Raw genomic sequence first — 17,755 nt, forward strand, 5'->3', positions numbered from 1 at the left:
CTATTATTACAAAGCAACTGTTGAAATTGTTTTTTGTTATTCTAAGGACGTATAACTCTCGAGTATATAAAGTAAAACTAAACAAATACATTTCGAAAGTGTCTCAACTCTCAACGTGCTGAAATTCAGATTCCATTACCCTAATCCCATTCCCTTCAATGTGAAATACCTTGAGCCTTAAGAAAACTGTATTTTGGAGGGTTATATTCACGAATAGGTCGCGTGGCGCCCTTAAATCACTTACGTAAAACAGAAACGGGTCTAAAGCAGTAAAGTTTCTGCTTTTGCTCAACGGGGATTAGGAAAAACGGAATAAGGAGATTTTTAAATTCTGACCTAATTCGTTGTATCGATTTTGAATGAAATGTCTAGTGTAATTTTTAAACGCTTCAACGCATATTATTTCATTCCAATAGGTAGGTATGTGAGGCATAAAACTTAAGAATCATTTGTGTGGCGTTAAGTGTAGTTTTTCCTTCTTATACTATAATATATCGTTGCTTTTGAGAAATGAGACGAATCGTATTTTTTGGACAATTTTATCGTAACCGCTGCATATTGTCGTTTGCATTTATTAGCTTTAAAATTCTTATTTAATTATTCGCTATTATAAAAACAAAAGGAAGACCAGAGAAAATTATGTTAGATCGCTCATAGAAAAAAATCAATAACAAATCTTTTAAAAGAAACAAATTCAAGAATGTTAAATATTTTAAAGATGAGTGAGTACAGATTGATCTTATATGTATACAACATAGTAAACTTTTAACAAATGAACACAGTTGTGAGTCTTGAAGTTGGAAGTAGTGTACAAAGTTCGTTTGTAAAGTTGTATCGAGGAACGTGATCTCTTCAAGACTATAACTTTCAATACAAACTATCGACGCTTTGTTACAGACACTATTTATTTTCACAAACTTGAAAGGACGTTTAGCTTTTCAATTTTATGAGCGGAATATAAATATTTACTCAAAGAAAATGGAAAAACTAAGGAATATGTACTTATAATTGGAACTTTAAAATGTCACGTCACGAAAAATCCTGAAGTTTTTTTCTTATAAGGTCGAAATTAATGAAACTATTCCGAAATATTACAATTTTAAACTGAATCATTCCAATATTAAACTTATATCACAAATTCATATCAATATAAAGTTCATATTCGTAATTGTGTTTATCCTTTGTTATACGGAATATTTATTGCTACTACTTTTCCGGTAATTGGGTTACAAACTACGGGACACACGAGAGCAATTTGTCAAAATCTCTACGCAAGTTTGTCTGAGAAGTTAACTCTGTTTCACTTTACTAATTGTACCTTTTGCGATCTAAGTAATTGGTACTTATGGTAGTTTTCCCGTTATGTATATTGTCTTAAGCAATGTCCTAACTCCTAACTGATGGATTATACTTTACTAGGATTAGAAACGACCAGCACTTTATGAGGACTGAAACTAAATAGCATTATTTATAGATTATTTTTAATTTTAAGATCGATCACTGTTCCAACAACAGCATTAATAATTTGAAAATTGTTTAGGAATAAGTTTTAAAAGATGAAATTATATAATGACTAGTCCTAGACGTTCAAAAAAGTATGGCCAGTGTATAATACAACAAGTGGATTGGGATTCCCCATCAACTGAAACGGGAACAGTCAAGAGAAGATCGTCGTGTCCAGAAAATTCTACAAGAACAACAATTAAAGCACACGATGTTATTGTTGAAACTTCAACACCTTCGGACACAAGTAGCGGTACCTCAAAAAGCCTCAATGGAGATGACAAGACTGATTCTCTCGTAGAAATAGAACAAAGAATATCGTGTATCATTAATGAAAATAGGACATCACAAAGTAACTCTGAAAGTGATATTGATATTTTAATTGAAAGTATTTTGGATGATTCTTCCGTGTGCAATTCAGTAGGAAGTCAACATGGTGTCACGAAATGTGATCGAAGTAAAACTTTTATTAAGTCGCAAGATGTTGTTTCAACAAAAGAAAAAACCCAAATCACTAAGAATGAAGACATATCAATACCTAAAAAGATTAAGGAGCGAAAACTCAATGCTCCTTTATCAATTAAAAAGATAAATAAAGCCTCAGATATTGTAAGAAGAAGCGTTGTATCTAGAGAAACCGTTAAAACAGAGAGTAAATCAAGTGTTCTTCCGATTTATAAAGCCACAGTACAATCTAGAAATTTAGATTTAGGTGAAGATAAGCAAAAAAATAAAGTTATATCCAAGTTAAAGTTACCATTTTCACCAGCAAAAGCTATGGATAAACCAAAGATACATTTTTTACACGAAAGAGCTAATATAAAAGAGACTAAACCGCCATCGCTCTTAGCTTCACCTGTCCGGCGAACAATATCAAATGAGTATGTACGACTTAAGTTCACAAACGATACTGTGATGCGAAGGACTATTGACGGTAAATCTATACCAAAAATTACTCCAAAAATTCAATCGATTATTCCCGAGAGCCCTATAGATAGTGAGGATCCTTTTCTCAATTTAAGCCCAAATAAAAAATATACGGTAACTGTAAATAACAAAGTGAGATGTGATAAAGACAATTACGTTATATTTGATCCGAAAACGGGGTTTAGCCCCACCCAAACTTTGAAGACCTCAAGAATTCCCGCAAAGTCAGCTCCTACGGAAAAGTCAAAGATTCCCTTAAAATCGCCACCTGGTGAACATTCGGCAAGTGTGTCTAAATTTACAAGTGCTAGTGATACGGATAGTGGTATATTATCTCCGAACTCACCAAGTGAAGTGAAAAAATCAGCACACTATGTTAATGCTGCAGTTTTTAGTGAAGCAGCCAAGAAAAGTGCAGCAGATTTGGATATTACAATTGTGGACCCTTCAGTGGCGAAAAAGGCAACAGATCAAATAAAAGTAAGATTTTTTTAAATACTTTTTATAATGGTCTTTTTAGGTTTGATTCATGATTGTAAATTATAAGAAACCGTAAAGTATTAAATGAGGGTAACCGTTATTTCCAATTTTTTCGGATAATTTCTGTAAAAAATTTGCACTGTAGTGAAAATCCACAATATTTCTCTCCGGAAATGTAGCATATTTTTGAATGTGGCGCCATCTATGGTCGACTAGATAAACTGCATATTGTAAAAAAGTTACTTATGAAAAATTTATTGAAAATAAATCTTTGTTCTAAACTAATTTAATATATTTATACCACAATTTATACGCTTACTTTGTGAAAATATGTTAGTTTTCAAAATAAAACAATTTTGACTTGAAACACTTCGAAAGCCCACGGTTATCGAAGTATAGCTATTCCTCACAAGGTGGCGCTGTTACCAAAGTTAGTTGTGAGTCGTCCCCTCATTAAACTCTTCACGAGATGTATATCACTCCACACTACCGCATTATTCGGAAGCAATCGTGCAGTTAATATCCAAATGGGTCCATTTGGAGAAAATAATGAATGGTAGCCGAGCATGTTATGGGATCGCTTTTGTAATGACGGTGTTTTATAAGCGAAGGTAATTACTATAGCGCTTACAATCACCCGGTGTTTTTATGCACTAATTGTTTGGATATTGACAACGATCAAAGGAAGTACCTCGTCTACATGAAAAAATATCCATTTAATTATTTGGTAGGTAATTGTCGTAGTGGCGTCATTATATGTAAAAGAGCGTAAAGCGTATGTGTATATTTAAATCCCACCAAAAACATAAATGTAAAAATTGGAGCCGAGTTCAATCGTTGACTTAATTTGCCAAAAAAAGAAATGAGATCTCAATGTGTGCCAAGTTCTGCAGACAGTCCAGAAATTTATTTACAAAGATGTATTAAGTTCTTAGGTTGACTGAAAACTCAATTGTTTTATTTTCCCTTAGAGAACAATGTTTATTCCAAAATATAACTTTTTTAATTTGAATAATATAATTAATTTCACAAAGCAAACAACTAATGACCTATTGAACCCCATAATTTGATGAGGCTAGTTTTACATACTGTTTATATTTTGTGAGGTTCTAAAAACTAGCCTCATCAAATTATGGGGTTCAATAGGTCATTAGTTGTTTGCTTTGTGAAATTAATTATATTATTCAAATTAAAAAAGTTATATTTTGGAATAAACATTGTTCTCTAAGGGAAAATAAAACAATTGAGTTTTCAGTCAACCTAAGAACTTAATACATCTTTGTAAATAAATTTCTAGACTGTCTGCAGAACTTGGCACACATTCAAACTCAAACTCAAACTCAAACATTTATTTATTCAATTAGACTTCTTCGAGAAGCACTTTTGAAACGTCAATACATATTTTTAACATTTACCACCGATTCGGAAAGCAGTATCTATGGAGAAGAATCGGCAAGAAACTCCATAGTTGCTCTTTTAAATCATTTCAGTATTACAATTTAATTTTACAAAATATGTAAGTAACTGTACGTATATAATATCATAATATGCCAAAGAACTGTCCTGTGGTTTTTACGCGACAACCCTCCATGGGTTTTATCTTCCATATATTCCTTAATGCTGTAATAGGCTCTCTGAACTAATACGTTTTTTACATAATTTTTAAATTTAGCACTACTAAACTCTTTAATACTATGAGGAATTCTGTTGTAAAAAAGTATACCTTGGCCCATAAATGAATTTTTAACTTTAGCTAACCGGTAAAATGGCATTTCAATTTTATTTCGGTTCCTTGTGCCATAACGGTGTCTATCTCCTACTCTTGTGTGTAAGTCTGCGTTTTTGTGTACATATAAAATATTATTAAATATATACTGTGATGGTACTGTGAGGATACCAGTATTCTTAAAGAGATCTCTTAGTGAGTCCCTAGCACGTAAATTATATATAGAGCGTATGGCTCTTTTCTGTAATATAAATATAGTTTCTATATCTGCAGCCCTGCCCCATAGCAGAATTCCATAGGACATAATGCTATGAAAGTAGCTAAAATAAACCAATCTAGCCGTGTCTTCATCGGTGAGATGCCTTATTCTTCGAACTGCATATGCAGCTGAACTAAGCTTAGCAGCGGTGGTGGCAACATGGGCCCCCCATTGTAGCTTCTCATCTAGTGTCAAACCAAGAAAAACAGTAGAATCCACAGCGTTTAAAATAATATCCCTTTTCACCTTTTTTACATTTGGAAGGATAAATTCAACACAATTTGTTTTTTTTGCATTTAATAATAAATTATTAGCAGTGAACCATTTGGATATGCGTAAAAGAGCAGAGTTTACTTCGTCAACATTTGTGTCATGTCTATCCACATTAAATATTAATGAGGTATCATCTGCAAACAGTACTATTTCACACATATCCTGCAAATAATAAGGTAGGTCATTAATATATACTAAGAACAAAAACGGTCCTAAGATAGATCCCTGCGGAACACCTATGTTAATCGGCGCACCGCGAGATTTCTCTCCATTAACAACAACGGTTTGTACCCTGTTCTGAAGATATGAAGCTATGAGGTCCTGAGATAAACCTTTAATACCATAAAAATTTAGTTTCCGTAATAGAGTGGTATGTTCTACACAGTCAAAAGCCTTAGAAAGGTCGCAGAATATCCCCAAAGCATTCTTTGAATTTTCCCATGCTTTATATATATGTGACAAAAGAGCTATTCCAGCATCAGTGGTAGAGCGCCCCTTTGTGAAACCAAACTGTTTGGCGTGCAGTAAACCATTTGATACAAAATGACTACATAATTGGTTTAAAATTAATTTCTCGAAGACTTTGCTCAAAGTTGGTAAAATGGAAATTGGCCTATAGTTATTACAGTCTTCTTGGTCACCACTTTTAAATAAAGGAATAACTTTACTTAACTTTAATAAATCAGGGAATATACCACAGTCACAACATTGATTAAATATAAACGCTAAGTGGTTGGCAATGTTTTCTATAATATTATTTACTAGATTTACAGACATTCCCCAGAGATCACATGTTTTTTTTAAGTTTAATGTTTTAAAAGTTTTAACAATTTCCTCTGCAGTCACATGTCGCAATTCAAATAATACATTACATTCAGCAACATGGTCCCTCAAGTAGGACTCCGCAAGCGCTGATGACGAATTTAATTTTTCGGTAATACTAGCAGGGACACTACTAAAAAAATCTTCAAAAGCAAGCGCAACATCAGCACTTTTGTCAATGACCCTACCAGCATTAACTAGTTTTATGGTACTATTTGATTGGCTTTTGCCCATTTCACCATTTAGATCTCATTTCTTTTTTTGGCAAATTAAGTCAACGATTGAACTCGGCTCCAATTTTTACATTTATGTTTTTGGTGGGATATCATTACTTTTTGAACAGAAAATTACTCTGCAAATTTGATTTACTTTATAAATATTAAATATAATACTTTTTATATACGATTTTTTTTTCTTGCGGTTTCTCTGTATGGTTTGTTTAGTATTATTTTCTATATTTTCTTGTATGTTATGAATGTCAGCGCACATTGCCCCGTCATTATCTGCAATTTTTTAAACTCGTTTTCTGTTTAAAAGATTACATGATTTTCTAAACATCCAGCGTGAATTTGTACACACACACTATTACCAAGATGCAAAGATCGTTGTAGAAGAATCGTCGCCTTACTCCATGACGTTACGGTATTGCCATGACGCGATCTTGAAATTTTACTCTAAACGCGCCTAAAGATGTTTCACTCATGTTAATATTACGCAAATTAAATCATTTCGACCTTCGACGAAGCCTTCTTCCATTACACCATTTATGGTAATTATTTTTGCATGCTAGTATTGGCTAAACATGTTTGTGCTTTATTAATATAATTGTATCACCATTGAATACCATGTTTAAAGCAAAATAAAGATTTTATTTATTTATTTATTTACACTGAAATTAAAACTAAACTAAACATTCATAAATAAAGAATAAATAAATGTGAATATGTAAAATTATATATTATTTTTAACTGTATGAGCAATAAAGGCAATATTTTTATTACAATTTTCTTTTATTTTACGTTTAATAACAGTTTTGAATAAAGAAATCATGCAATCGAAGTAATCCGCCCTAGCGATACTAGCGCGAGTGAGTGTGATGTCAGAGGCGCTTCGAATCTACAGATATTTCGTCCTAAAATATGTAAACTTCAATAATCTATATCTCAGTCATTTATTGATGGATTTCAAAATTTTTTTCGGCCACTGATTAGTTTTGATCTATTTTTTAAGACTAGTAAGGTGAATATACTATTTTCTTTTTTTTTAAACTTTTCCATTTTTCCATACAAACAAAATTTATGTCATTGAAAAAAAAATTAAATACAAATAAATTCAGTATTTTCGGATTTTTTCCTTTGTACACTCACTATTACCTAGTTGATTACAAAATTTGAACTTTTTAGATCATCTGGATGTGGGTTAGGTTTTGTATAATATGTCTATAAGTCAGTTAGTCTTAAAAATTGCGATTTTTGGATATTAATATTTACGCAACTGTTTAATCTGTATTTATGAAATTTAAGGTTCTTGTTTATCTTGAGGTACTCTTGATATGTACCAAATTTGGTTTATATAACTTAAATAGTTTTCGAGTTATAAGGGGGTGAAAAGTGGCTCGAAATGGTTCGTGTAAATATACACACGGCTGCTGCTCGCCAGTTCTCTTCGCTTGAACTCGGCTTGACACGCTGCCGCGTGTCTAGATTAAACACACTTTTCATGCAATTTCATTTTTAAAGCTAAGGAACTTTTATTTTCATTTTCCGTAACTAAAACAAGGAGTATTCTCATTGAACATTGCTATAGGACAAAATATGTACCATAGTATATACCCTGTTGCCCAAAGTTAGGTAAGTTTCGTAGACTTCTGTATTATGTATTTTTTAACTATTATGTAGAGTAAACTGAACCTCATCTACATACAACCCAAAGCCAAGAATGGGTTCTGGTATGGTGTGGAAAGAATGCATCGATGGTCTTATTTGTAATTTAATGTACAATCGCTACGCGAATCACATACTCATACGATGCAGACGGCAGTGTGAATCTGATGCCTGATTACTTGAGGCTTGTAGCGAATACGTTATTGAGTCGATAACAATAAACCTAGTTTACCTAGATAGGAATAGATAATGTTTATTGCTGATTATTGATAAATGTGATAAGCATTAATGTTAAGGAAATTAAATCACTTGTGCGAGTATAATATAGGTAATACGGTGCCCTATATTTTGAGAATTCTTCAAATAAGTAATAGAAACGAATGGATAGGGATTTTAACCTGTGTCATTCGGCGTACTGTGGTGGCAATGCCATTAAAATAATTATAAAGCATCTTAATACTATTAAACTAAAAATGAAATCAAATTTCTGTGCTTTTAATTGTTCGTGTGCAGAAAATTGCTACCAGATTCACTTTTAAAACTACAGCACTAAAGTTTGGTAGCTCGAACACTTTTAACTGAAACATTTTGCGGGAAGCCACGCTAATGAGTGTAAGCGCGGAATACAAACACTTGGAATACCGTGGACTAAGAGCTCGGGCCTCTCAAGAGCCCTCCACATAAACGGGTATGCTCTTTTATCCTCTCTTCAAACTGTTTCACTTTGTTTTTAATCCTTGCAAATGACGGAACCGCCATCATTTTGTTCGCCTATCGTAGACATTGTTCATACTTGCATCTTTGAAACACTTTTTAATCTGGCTTTTAATTTAGTCTGACATTGTACAGGTAATTTAGTGAAAAGAGGGATATAACACGGTCTAGTCCTGTTATATAACAAAGATGAAGCAAAATGATTCGTGAGGCTGCTCGCTGTGTGATTGTCTATGAGATTATGTCATTCTACAAAAAAATTATATAACTTATAATAATGCAAGTATCTCTTGTGTATAAAAGTATGCTGATTTATAGTTCTGTAGATTTGTATGTTATGTTATACCATTTATGTGTAAATCGTTTACATTTCTTAACAGAACAGAGTTACAGAACAACCAAACTGTTTTAAATATAAATTGTATAAATAGTGAGACGAAAATTTCCAGAAAATTTAAATGCAACTAAAATAGCGATGGAAGACGGGCATTTTCTAGGAAAGTCGTTTTGAAGTGAAATCAAAGGGAGCCCGCGGGCGACGACGTTGCCATGCCGCTCACGCGCGGGGCCCATAACCTAATTACTTGTAGACTTGTTGCCCGAGAGACATGGACATAGTAATGAACTGGATTCTAGATTGAATATTCGATATTTATTGGATACAAATGCTTATTGTTAATCGTGATTTCCGGGCACGAGTTACCGTTTTGTAGCGCTCTGTACGGTACGGGTTAGTCGCAAACAATGCAGCGCTTGTGAAGCGCGGATAGAGAAATTTAATGAAAGTACATTGTTGTTAAATATGTATTTGAAAAATCCATTCATGGACCTTTTTCAAGTTTGCTTTACTCTATTATCATGACGATTGCCAGTTTTCAAGATTAAGTTTATTCTTTCGCAAAATTGAGATCTGAAGCGGTGGCACTGTAGTGGAATAAAAGTTTTTAATCTAGTAGTTGAACCAGTTAATATTTTGAATGTTTTTGTATTTTAAAAAGGAATCGCTTCTATATATTTGTATTTATCAATTTTATGTTTGATTTCTATTGTGTTGTCATTTCACGGCAATTAGAATAACATGAAATTAATTAAGGATATACATTATATTATGTTAATATAAAGGTATGCATATACCTAATGTTTATTGGTGCATTGCCAAATTGAACAATATCATAACTTACCCCGGATACGCAAATTGTTTGGCTGCGATCCGTATCGGGTTAGTGTCAGAAACATATTTAAAGGCGCATACTGTGTGATTTTATGCTTATAATGGATTTATAAAAGAACACTATAGATATGGGACAGATTAATTTCATATGTATAATTAAGCGTTTATCAGCATTCATTACTTGTGACCATTGCTTCGAGTTATTCGATAAAACTGTTTTTTGATCTTCTGCTGTAGCTCATAGATTGTTGTGTTGTTGCTACAAGCTCTACATTTTCGCAGGAACACTTTGCCAATTTGTATTAACGAAATTTAGCACTATAAAATATAAATAAACAAAAAAATAATAATCACAATAGTAATTATTACTTAACACAGTTTATATTGTGCTTGTGCCAATGGAATTAGAACATAATGCATTTTTTTTTAAAGTTTTATTACAACAAAACGTGTCTATTTTATTCTTATATCTATGTCGTCATCAAACCTTCTTCCGGCCAAATCTTGGACCCCAAAGTGTCTATTTATCGAGTGAATGAGGGTGCATTCATTTTATCCTTACTTACCTCTAAACCCTATATATATAAATAAATGCACACTATATATATAGATATATATCTACAAGGTGCGTTGGCTTACATTTTTCAACACAAAATAAGACACAGACTTTACAAATTGCCGAAATATTGAGCTGCTACTAAGAAAAATTGAATAGTTAGTGTGCATTTATTTATTGAATACTTTTTTCTATTTTTTGATAAATAAAACTACCCGTCTAAATATAGATTTTGAAGAGTATATTATTAGGTTGAATACACTGCGATAATCACACATATCACAAGTCATAATTTCACGGAATTAATTAGCATAAGTTTTCTTTTTGTATTTTTTTATTGGCAGTACAATAAAGTATTTAAATAAATAATATTTGAAAGCAAGTCTTATTTGATCATTAATATTTTGTAAGAACATCTTATTTTTATTTCAAGTTCACGTTTTTCCATTTTTTTGTTCATAGAGCACATATACCTACACACATGTAAAGCTGAAATAACAGGGAAGAGCTTATGTATTATTAAACTTAAAATATATTCAAGATGAAGATGTAAGGGGGTTGGATTATTTACGCGTCTCACGACTGATATATGAACAATTTCTCCGTGTATACAACATACTATAGTGTCACTTGGAAGACGTATGCCTCCCCCAAACAGCAATTACAATGATGCATGTACTCTAAACGAGTCATAAACGAGTGACTGGAGTTTTGTCTGGAGTAATGTCAAAAAAAGCTGCTCTTAACCACAGATAACATAATAATATGGCTTAAAATAGATTAAAAAATAGATGCATTTAAAATAGACGGATTCACGTTATGTAAACGAATTCAATGGTACAATGACATTGATTTTTTGAAAGCGTTTCATGTAATAATACAAATAGTGGTGAGAAAGGGGAATAAATTTTCATTCTATTTGTTAGGTAATAGCTATTACTCCAATATAATTTACTTAATTTAGTCCAACAATATTCAATGTGGTGGAATAAGTAAACAATGTGTTTTCTACTTTCCATTAAAACATGCTTTGCTTTATTGAATTGATTTTAAATTTGGCAACTCATTGCAAATACAATAGCTTATAACTGCTACAATGTGTCTAATTCTTTCAAATTAATGTTGATAGCGAAGTAATTCTACAATTTCCACGACCACTTTACAATTCTTGTTTTGAAAAGAGGTTTTTGAACTTTTGATGTACATATTTTAATCAATATATAATTAAATTGGTACAGACATTGAATTGCACGATTTAATTCCGCCATCCCCGTTTTTCCATCGATCGTCGAGGCGCACAGACTCTAGGCATCGCCATATGGTGGACGTTCCATGTACCCGGACAAAGCGGTTCGGATCGACATTCTTCATCCGAACCGCGAGGGACTGGAACATGCTTCCTGAGTCTGTGTTCCCCGACGAGTACAATATGGGGGTCTTCAAGCGAAGAGTGAACGGGTACCTTCTAGGGAAGCGCGCTCCATCTTAGGCCACATCTCAGCTTACCATCAGGCGAGATCGTGGTCAAGCGCTTCCCTATCGCACAATAAAAAAAAAAGACAAATTTCAATAAAAGGATTTAAGTGCATATAAAAGGACAGTAAAATGTCCATATCCTGCGCGGGTTTATTTTTGTTTTCATTAGTAGCAGTAAATTATTTTCTCTTCTCTGAATTATGGCTGCTCCAAATGACAGTCCGTTGTTTAACGCTCTTAATGGGGTAACCATTTAATTTTATTCCAGTGATATATGGATTTTATAATATGCTTCCGCATTCTACGTGATTCAAGTTTAATTGGACATTTAAATATTATTATTCGTAATCAAGCTACAATCGATCCTTTTTTGGTAGCGTGGTATAAGCTTTGCGAAAGCTCTAATAATACTTATTTTAACTTCAAAAGTTTAACGCTTAAGTTCTAGAAAGTTAAGAAACTGCAGAAAGATGTGATCTTTCTGCAGTTTAGCTTAACTGTACGTATTGTCTTCAATCGTAACTGCATAACTTATTGTTTGGTATCAAGTTTATAACATTATAAAAACGTATTGTCTAGATCGATTAACTTAAGATTTCGATACGTTGTATCGACTTTTCTAAATGGAAAGAAATAGAAGCTCCATTGCATTGCTTACAAAGCTCAACAATAATTCATTTTAATACGGGCTCCTGTTCTATATTTCAAAGGGGATTAATTTCGAGCGGTAAGTAGCTACTAAGCCGCTCCGTTACTTTTACTAATTACACAGAACAAGCGCATCGATGTCTGAACTTGACGTTTTTATTTCATTTCACTGAGGCGATGGACGATATTAATTTGGATTCTGTTCTCTGAAATGCATTCATGTACTATCTTAAAGATAAATGGTTTAAGTAGAAAGTATTTTATTCTATCATACGTTAATTAAAACAAGTGCAATTTCTTAAATTACATAAACACAATCTATGATTATAATAGCCCTTAGATTTGCACTGTACACATCAGCAATGATTTCAAATAACACAGTATCAAACTTCAAATGAATATCCTTTATATTTGTCTAGATCCCCTTTCTGTTAGTGACGGATGACAGGGGCGATAATTGGTACGATGGTACTATTCTGAGAGCTCACAGCGTCACTGCCCTTCCTCGCATTGAACTAAAAATGGCTCAATCAGTCAAACGAAGCTCCTAGGAAGAAATCAAAAGCAACGTAAGCCATTATTTCCGGTGATTATCGAGTGAGAGTTAATAATAGATTTGAGTGATGTGAATAATTGGATAACGTATAACGAGGTTTGGATTAATGTATTATACGCAGTGTTTTGTTTTTGTGAATTAATGTTGTTATTTGTCTTTATTCAAAACTGAAAATTTAATACATTTAATTCATCGCTTTTTAATTCATGTGAATTAGTAGCCTAAATTTTGTGTCGTCTGTGGAAGATCTGCGGTATTTCTACGTAAGTCCTTTAACGGCCATGTAAGTGATTGGATTGAGTGAGCTTTCAAAGAGCTTTTAGACTGAAACCCTAGTTTACTTTACTTGACTTTAAACCCAGAACCTCCGTGATGAGAATACTTTATTATTTTAAAGTTTTCTCAAGTCCTTAATAATTATATAGCCCATTGCAATGCGTACATAAAAAAATTGATAGTTACTTTCTTGATTATAACTGTTACAAGAAATAAGGCGTATTATATAATACTTACTATATCAAGTATTTCTATGGTTTATGTGTTATTCTGATAACTAGACATCGGATTATATGCACTAACAAAATGCCAAAATATGCATGCAAATATGCACTAAAAAAGGCCGAAATATGCACCAAAAACAGCTGATATGCCTAAAATATGCACAATACAAAATCAAAAAACAGCGAAGTTTTCTTAAAATTAAGTATAGTTTTTGTAGCAATATACAATTAAGCTTTTTAGCAAATTTTCGAGCGCAAATTTGTGACGTTTTTCACCCGCGAGCCCAGTGTTGTCACCTTTTCGGGGTAAATCTAGGCCTTTTTTGGAATTCAACCCGTGTTTTAAGTTTTTAGCCCGAAAAGGGTAACCTAGCCCTATTTTCAATGGCTCAAAATTTACTTAAATGGAGCCCATTTCATTATTTTTTGCCATTTTACCATGCCAAAATAGGGTTTGTTTACTCGCTGAGCGTTCTGATTGGCTAATAAAGGTTTGTCAACCAATTAAAACTCCCGCTACTTAACGAAATATGCACGATTGGAGGAAAAAGGCTAAAATATGCACTAACGGCGTAATTAGAGAGTTATATACATTTGCATATGCAAACATGCAAATGCATATAATCCGATGTCTACTGATAACCTATATATTGTAAAGTTCCATCTAAATTCGCCCAGCAGTTTTTTCGTGAAAGAGTAACAAACATCCATCCCTTCTCTTATTAGGATTTTGTTGCAAAGTCTTACAGCATTATGCTTATATTCGTTAATATCACAATTCAGTGATATAGTACTCCCTAACTACAGTTGAATCTTTACAATCCTTTGAGACTTACGAGAAGACTCTCAAAGGCAGCGGTAAGCCGCCTGAAGAACACCCTGCGATGTTTCACACACGATAAAATATTCAGATCGTTTTTAAACCAACTCTATGTGAAGTATGCGGGGTTACAATGTATTTCATAGGCTTCGGTTATATACTTTGCGTCTTGGATTTGTTGTGCCTTATTAATAAAATTTTATTACTAAATGAATCTTAAAAACGTGAAATTTAATTTCACCACCAGTTCTAATTTACAAGAATTTATTGCAATTATATCAATTTTTAAACATGGTAAATAAACAATTTGTTATCATTTCATAATTATTGTCTTAGTAAATTGTAATCATTACGGGTATTCTGAAACAAATTACACATATAAATAATTTGCACATTAATTTGAAATATCCCTACAAGTCCAGCCTAGTGAGTAGGTACATAATAAATTAGTCAGGAACTTTTCCACGTACCTACTCACTTTTTGAGGGACAGTCACCTCAAATAGATTGCCCGTCGTGTTTTGGATGGGAATACGTGAATCTTCTGTGCGTTATTCAATTTGTTTGTCTGTAGATATACACGTACAAAATACGACAAAACCAATCCAACCTATAATATTTTTTTTAATATAACGTATGATTTAAAGTCAGCACCTCTTTTGTCCTTAAAGCAATTGTTCGTGACACGAATTTAGATTAGCATAGCACATGCCTTGATAATAAGTTACACGACTGTTATTATTACTAAAAAACCCTTTTAATTATATGATCTTGTTAAATTTAATATGCTGTATAATTGTTTCGTTAATTGGGCATTGTTTTTTATTGGTTTCAATTAAGAAAAAAAGTTTGAATAAAAATTTCAAGCTTTTGTTGGGTTTTAAAGCGTCGCTGAATTAGTGTTTAACTATTGAATATTAAATACATACTTTGCTAATTAATATTGAATACTTTGCTAATGTTTTGTACATTATTAAGCTTTATAATAAATCTCTATAATTTTAAATCCTTTTTTTTTAATTTAAACATATAGTTCTATTTCAACGCCCCACTTGAACAAAACATAGATTAACCCCAAAAATATACCTGAATAAAAACCTCTATCCAGGTATTCGGTAATCAAAGAATGTCACTTCCAGTAAGTACAGGGAATGCATCTGCAGCCCCGCGGGACGGTATAACAGAATACAGGATCGATCCGCCCCTCGCAGTCGTGCGCTGAGCGTCTCTCGTGCGCCCGCCCGCCATCAAAGCCTTCGCGTTTAGGCGGGAAAAGCGGAAACTTTGTTTACAAAAAATGTTGACACATTTGTTGCCTGTGGTGTGACTGACTTTTGTATCTAGTTGTGCTTTGAATGTGTGCGGACTATTTTTATAGAGTGATAAGTGTAAGTTAGATAACTTGATTAACTTTGTGTTGTGGTATGATTGAATAATAATTACATTGGTATATACTAAGATGTTTAAGACATGTGTTTTATTAATTATTATTTTCTAATTTGTTGGCTTTTAATGCAAATATAATCATAACAATAGTACCTACAGATAATAATATAATACTATACGACAAAAGTAAAAATATACCTTCAATTCATTTGTGTTCGCTCTTATTATAATATTCTACAAGTTTATTATAATTATAAGTTTGTCATTCAGTTTTATAAATGAAATAATGCGTAGCAAAATTTCCGCTCGAATTATTCGTAGCCCGAGATAACGTGCTACAGAAAGTTCATTTTCCTCCCCGCAGTTTAAAACTCATTTGTTATGTATTCCGAAATGACTTATTTTGTAAATAAATTCTGTTGTTTCGAAGGTTGAGAAAATTAGTAACTTTGATTTTGTTTAATTTTTGACTATGTATATTATAGGTACTATTTTGATTTTGAAAATATGTACATTTACATTATAACATAAATGCGTTTAATAAGTATTTATAAGATTTATGCATTGAAGAAGATTTTCCCAGCTTAGTCTGTTTATGTATGAATGGAAATTCATTCATTTATTATACCTACTAGAAGTGTGTTGTTTGTTTTCATAGTTTGGTTTCCTGAGTTAATCATGACATTTATTTTGTTCTTATATTTCGATTATATTTTAAAGTCATTTTCTAATTATCTCAAGTGTTAAAATATAGTTTTCTGGAGGATATATAGTGACATACTAGTCTTTAATTTATATCCTACATAGCAAATAAGCATCCCTATATATTTTCAATAAAACCAAATTTACAAGAGTGAAGCCATGCGTGTGCATAAGGCAAATTGGATTTTTATCAAAGAATGCGTTCCCTGGCAATCGTAGCGAAATGCGATTTCTCAAATTAATGTAAACTGTTTAAGCCAACATGAGGCTGTCAAGCGAGGCATTTCTCCATCAGGAATATGTCAAAAGCGATTAATCCCCGCATACCCCCGCTTCGTGTGGAACGGCCCTAATCCTCGCACGCAACCCGCACAATAATGTACTATAATTTACTTCGGACATAATATTTGTTTATGCATATCATATGAGTTATTAGTTGAGTGAAACACTTCGACACTGTAAAAATTGTGCTGAAGATTATTTATCATTGTACTAGGGCTGCTGCGGGTCTTTTCTTTCTATAGATTAAAACATGATAGAGCTAATAAGAAATAGTATCTATTACAATTTTGTGTATTTGTTTCGGGACAAATTTTACTTTTCGTTTATGGAATAGTTATCGAGAGACGAAACATATCAAGCGTATTGGAATAAATTATATTTTAAAGTCAAATATCTATTTTAAAGTTACAAAGAATCTTGTTTCCAAACGAGTAATAAATTAAACTAGCTAATTAAAAATTAACGACATAAATTAAGTTCTAGGAAGCCGTTGTTTTTACGAGCGGAATCCGGATGCGACTGAAGACTGGTTGGTTCCGGTGAAAAAGAAACATTAGTAATTTGGTTTTTCATATGATCGCATTTGAAGTATCTATAATCTATATAATACAAATGAATCACCAAATGTTTTGCTAAACATAAAACTCGAGAACGGCACGACCAATTCTGCAGTCTTAAGGAGAGAAAACGCAAAAAAGGGGCAATAGAGCAGAGTAACGTATGCCGGGGCAGCTACTTTATATACTAGGTAACAAATCTCCAAACGCTCAGCTTATTAAACTCCAATTGTTCTGAAACACGCTACATTGACCCGCGGCTCTGACCCTATCTGTATACAATGAGCTTATCTTTCGGAATAATTGCTTCATTTATTTGGTGTGTACTTTCTATTTGTGTAGAAGATAATACATTTTTATAAAAATTATTGATTCATCTCGTTAATCACTTGAACCATCGTCGTAAAAAATACTTATTCTAATTTCCAATTAATTAGGTACGCTATCAAAAAGTGTTTCTTTAAAATGTATTTCACTTATTCAAATAGTATCAAATGGAGGGTTACGAATAATTT

At 32.6% G+C, this 17,755-nt stretch overlaps 1 protein-coding gene across 4 annotated transcripts in view; it reads left to right on the top strand.

Moving 5' to 3' along the window:
* The first annotated feature begins 1,554 nt into the window (after positions 1-1,554).
* LOC123703402 (protein sickie) overlaps positions 1,555-17,755 on the top strand; it is a 136,217-nt gene continuing 120,016 nt past the window's right edge. For all 4 annotated transcript variants that reach the window (XM_045651357.1, XM_045651366.1, XM_045651374.1 and 1 more), the window contains exon 1: positions 1,555-2,910. In XM_045651357.1, the coding sequence (XP_045507313.1) occupies positions 1,570-2,910 (1,341 nt within the window). In that variant the 5' untranslated portion in view covers positions 1,555-1,569. The remainder of the gene's footprint in view (positions 2,911-17,755) is intronic.

This window comes from Colias croceus, chromosome 2 (assembly GCF_905220415.1).
Source record: "Colias croceus chromosome 2, ilColCroc2.1".
Lineage (NCBI taxonomy): Eukaryota > Metazoa > Arthropoda > Insecta > Lepidoptera > Pieridae > Colias > Colias croceus.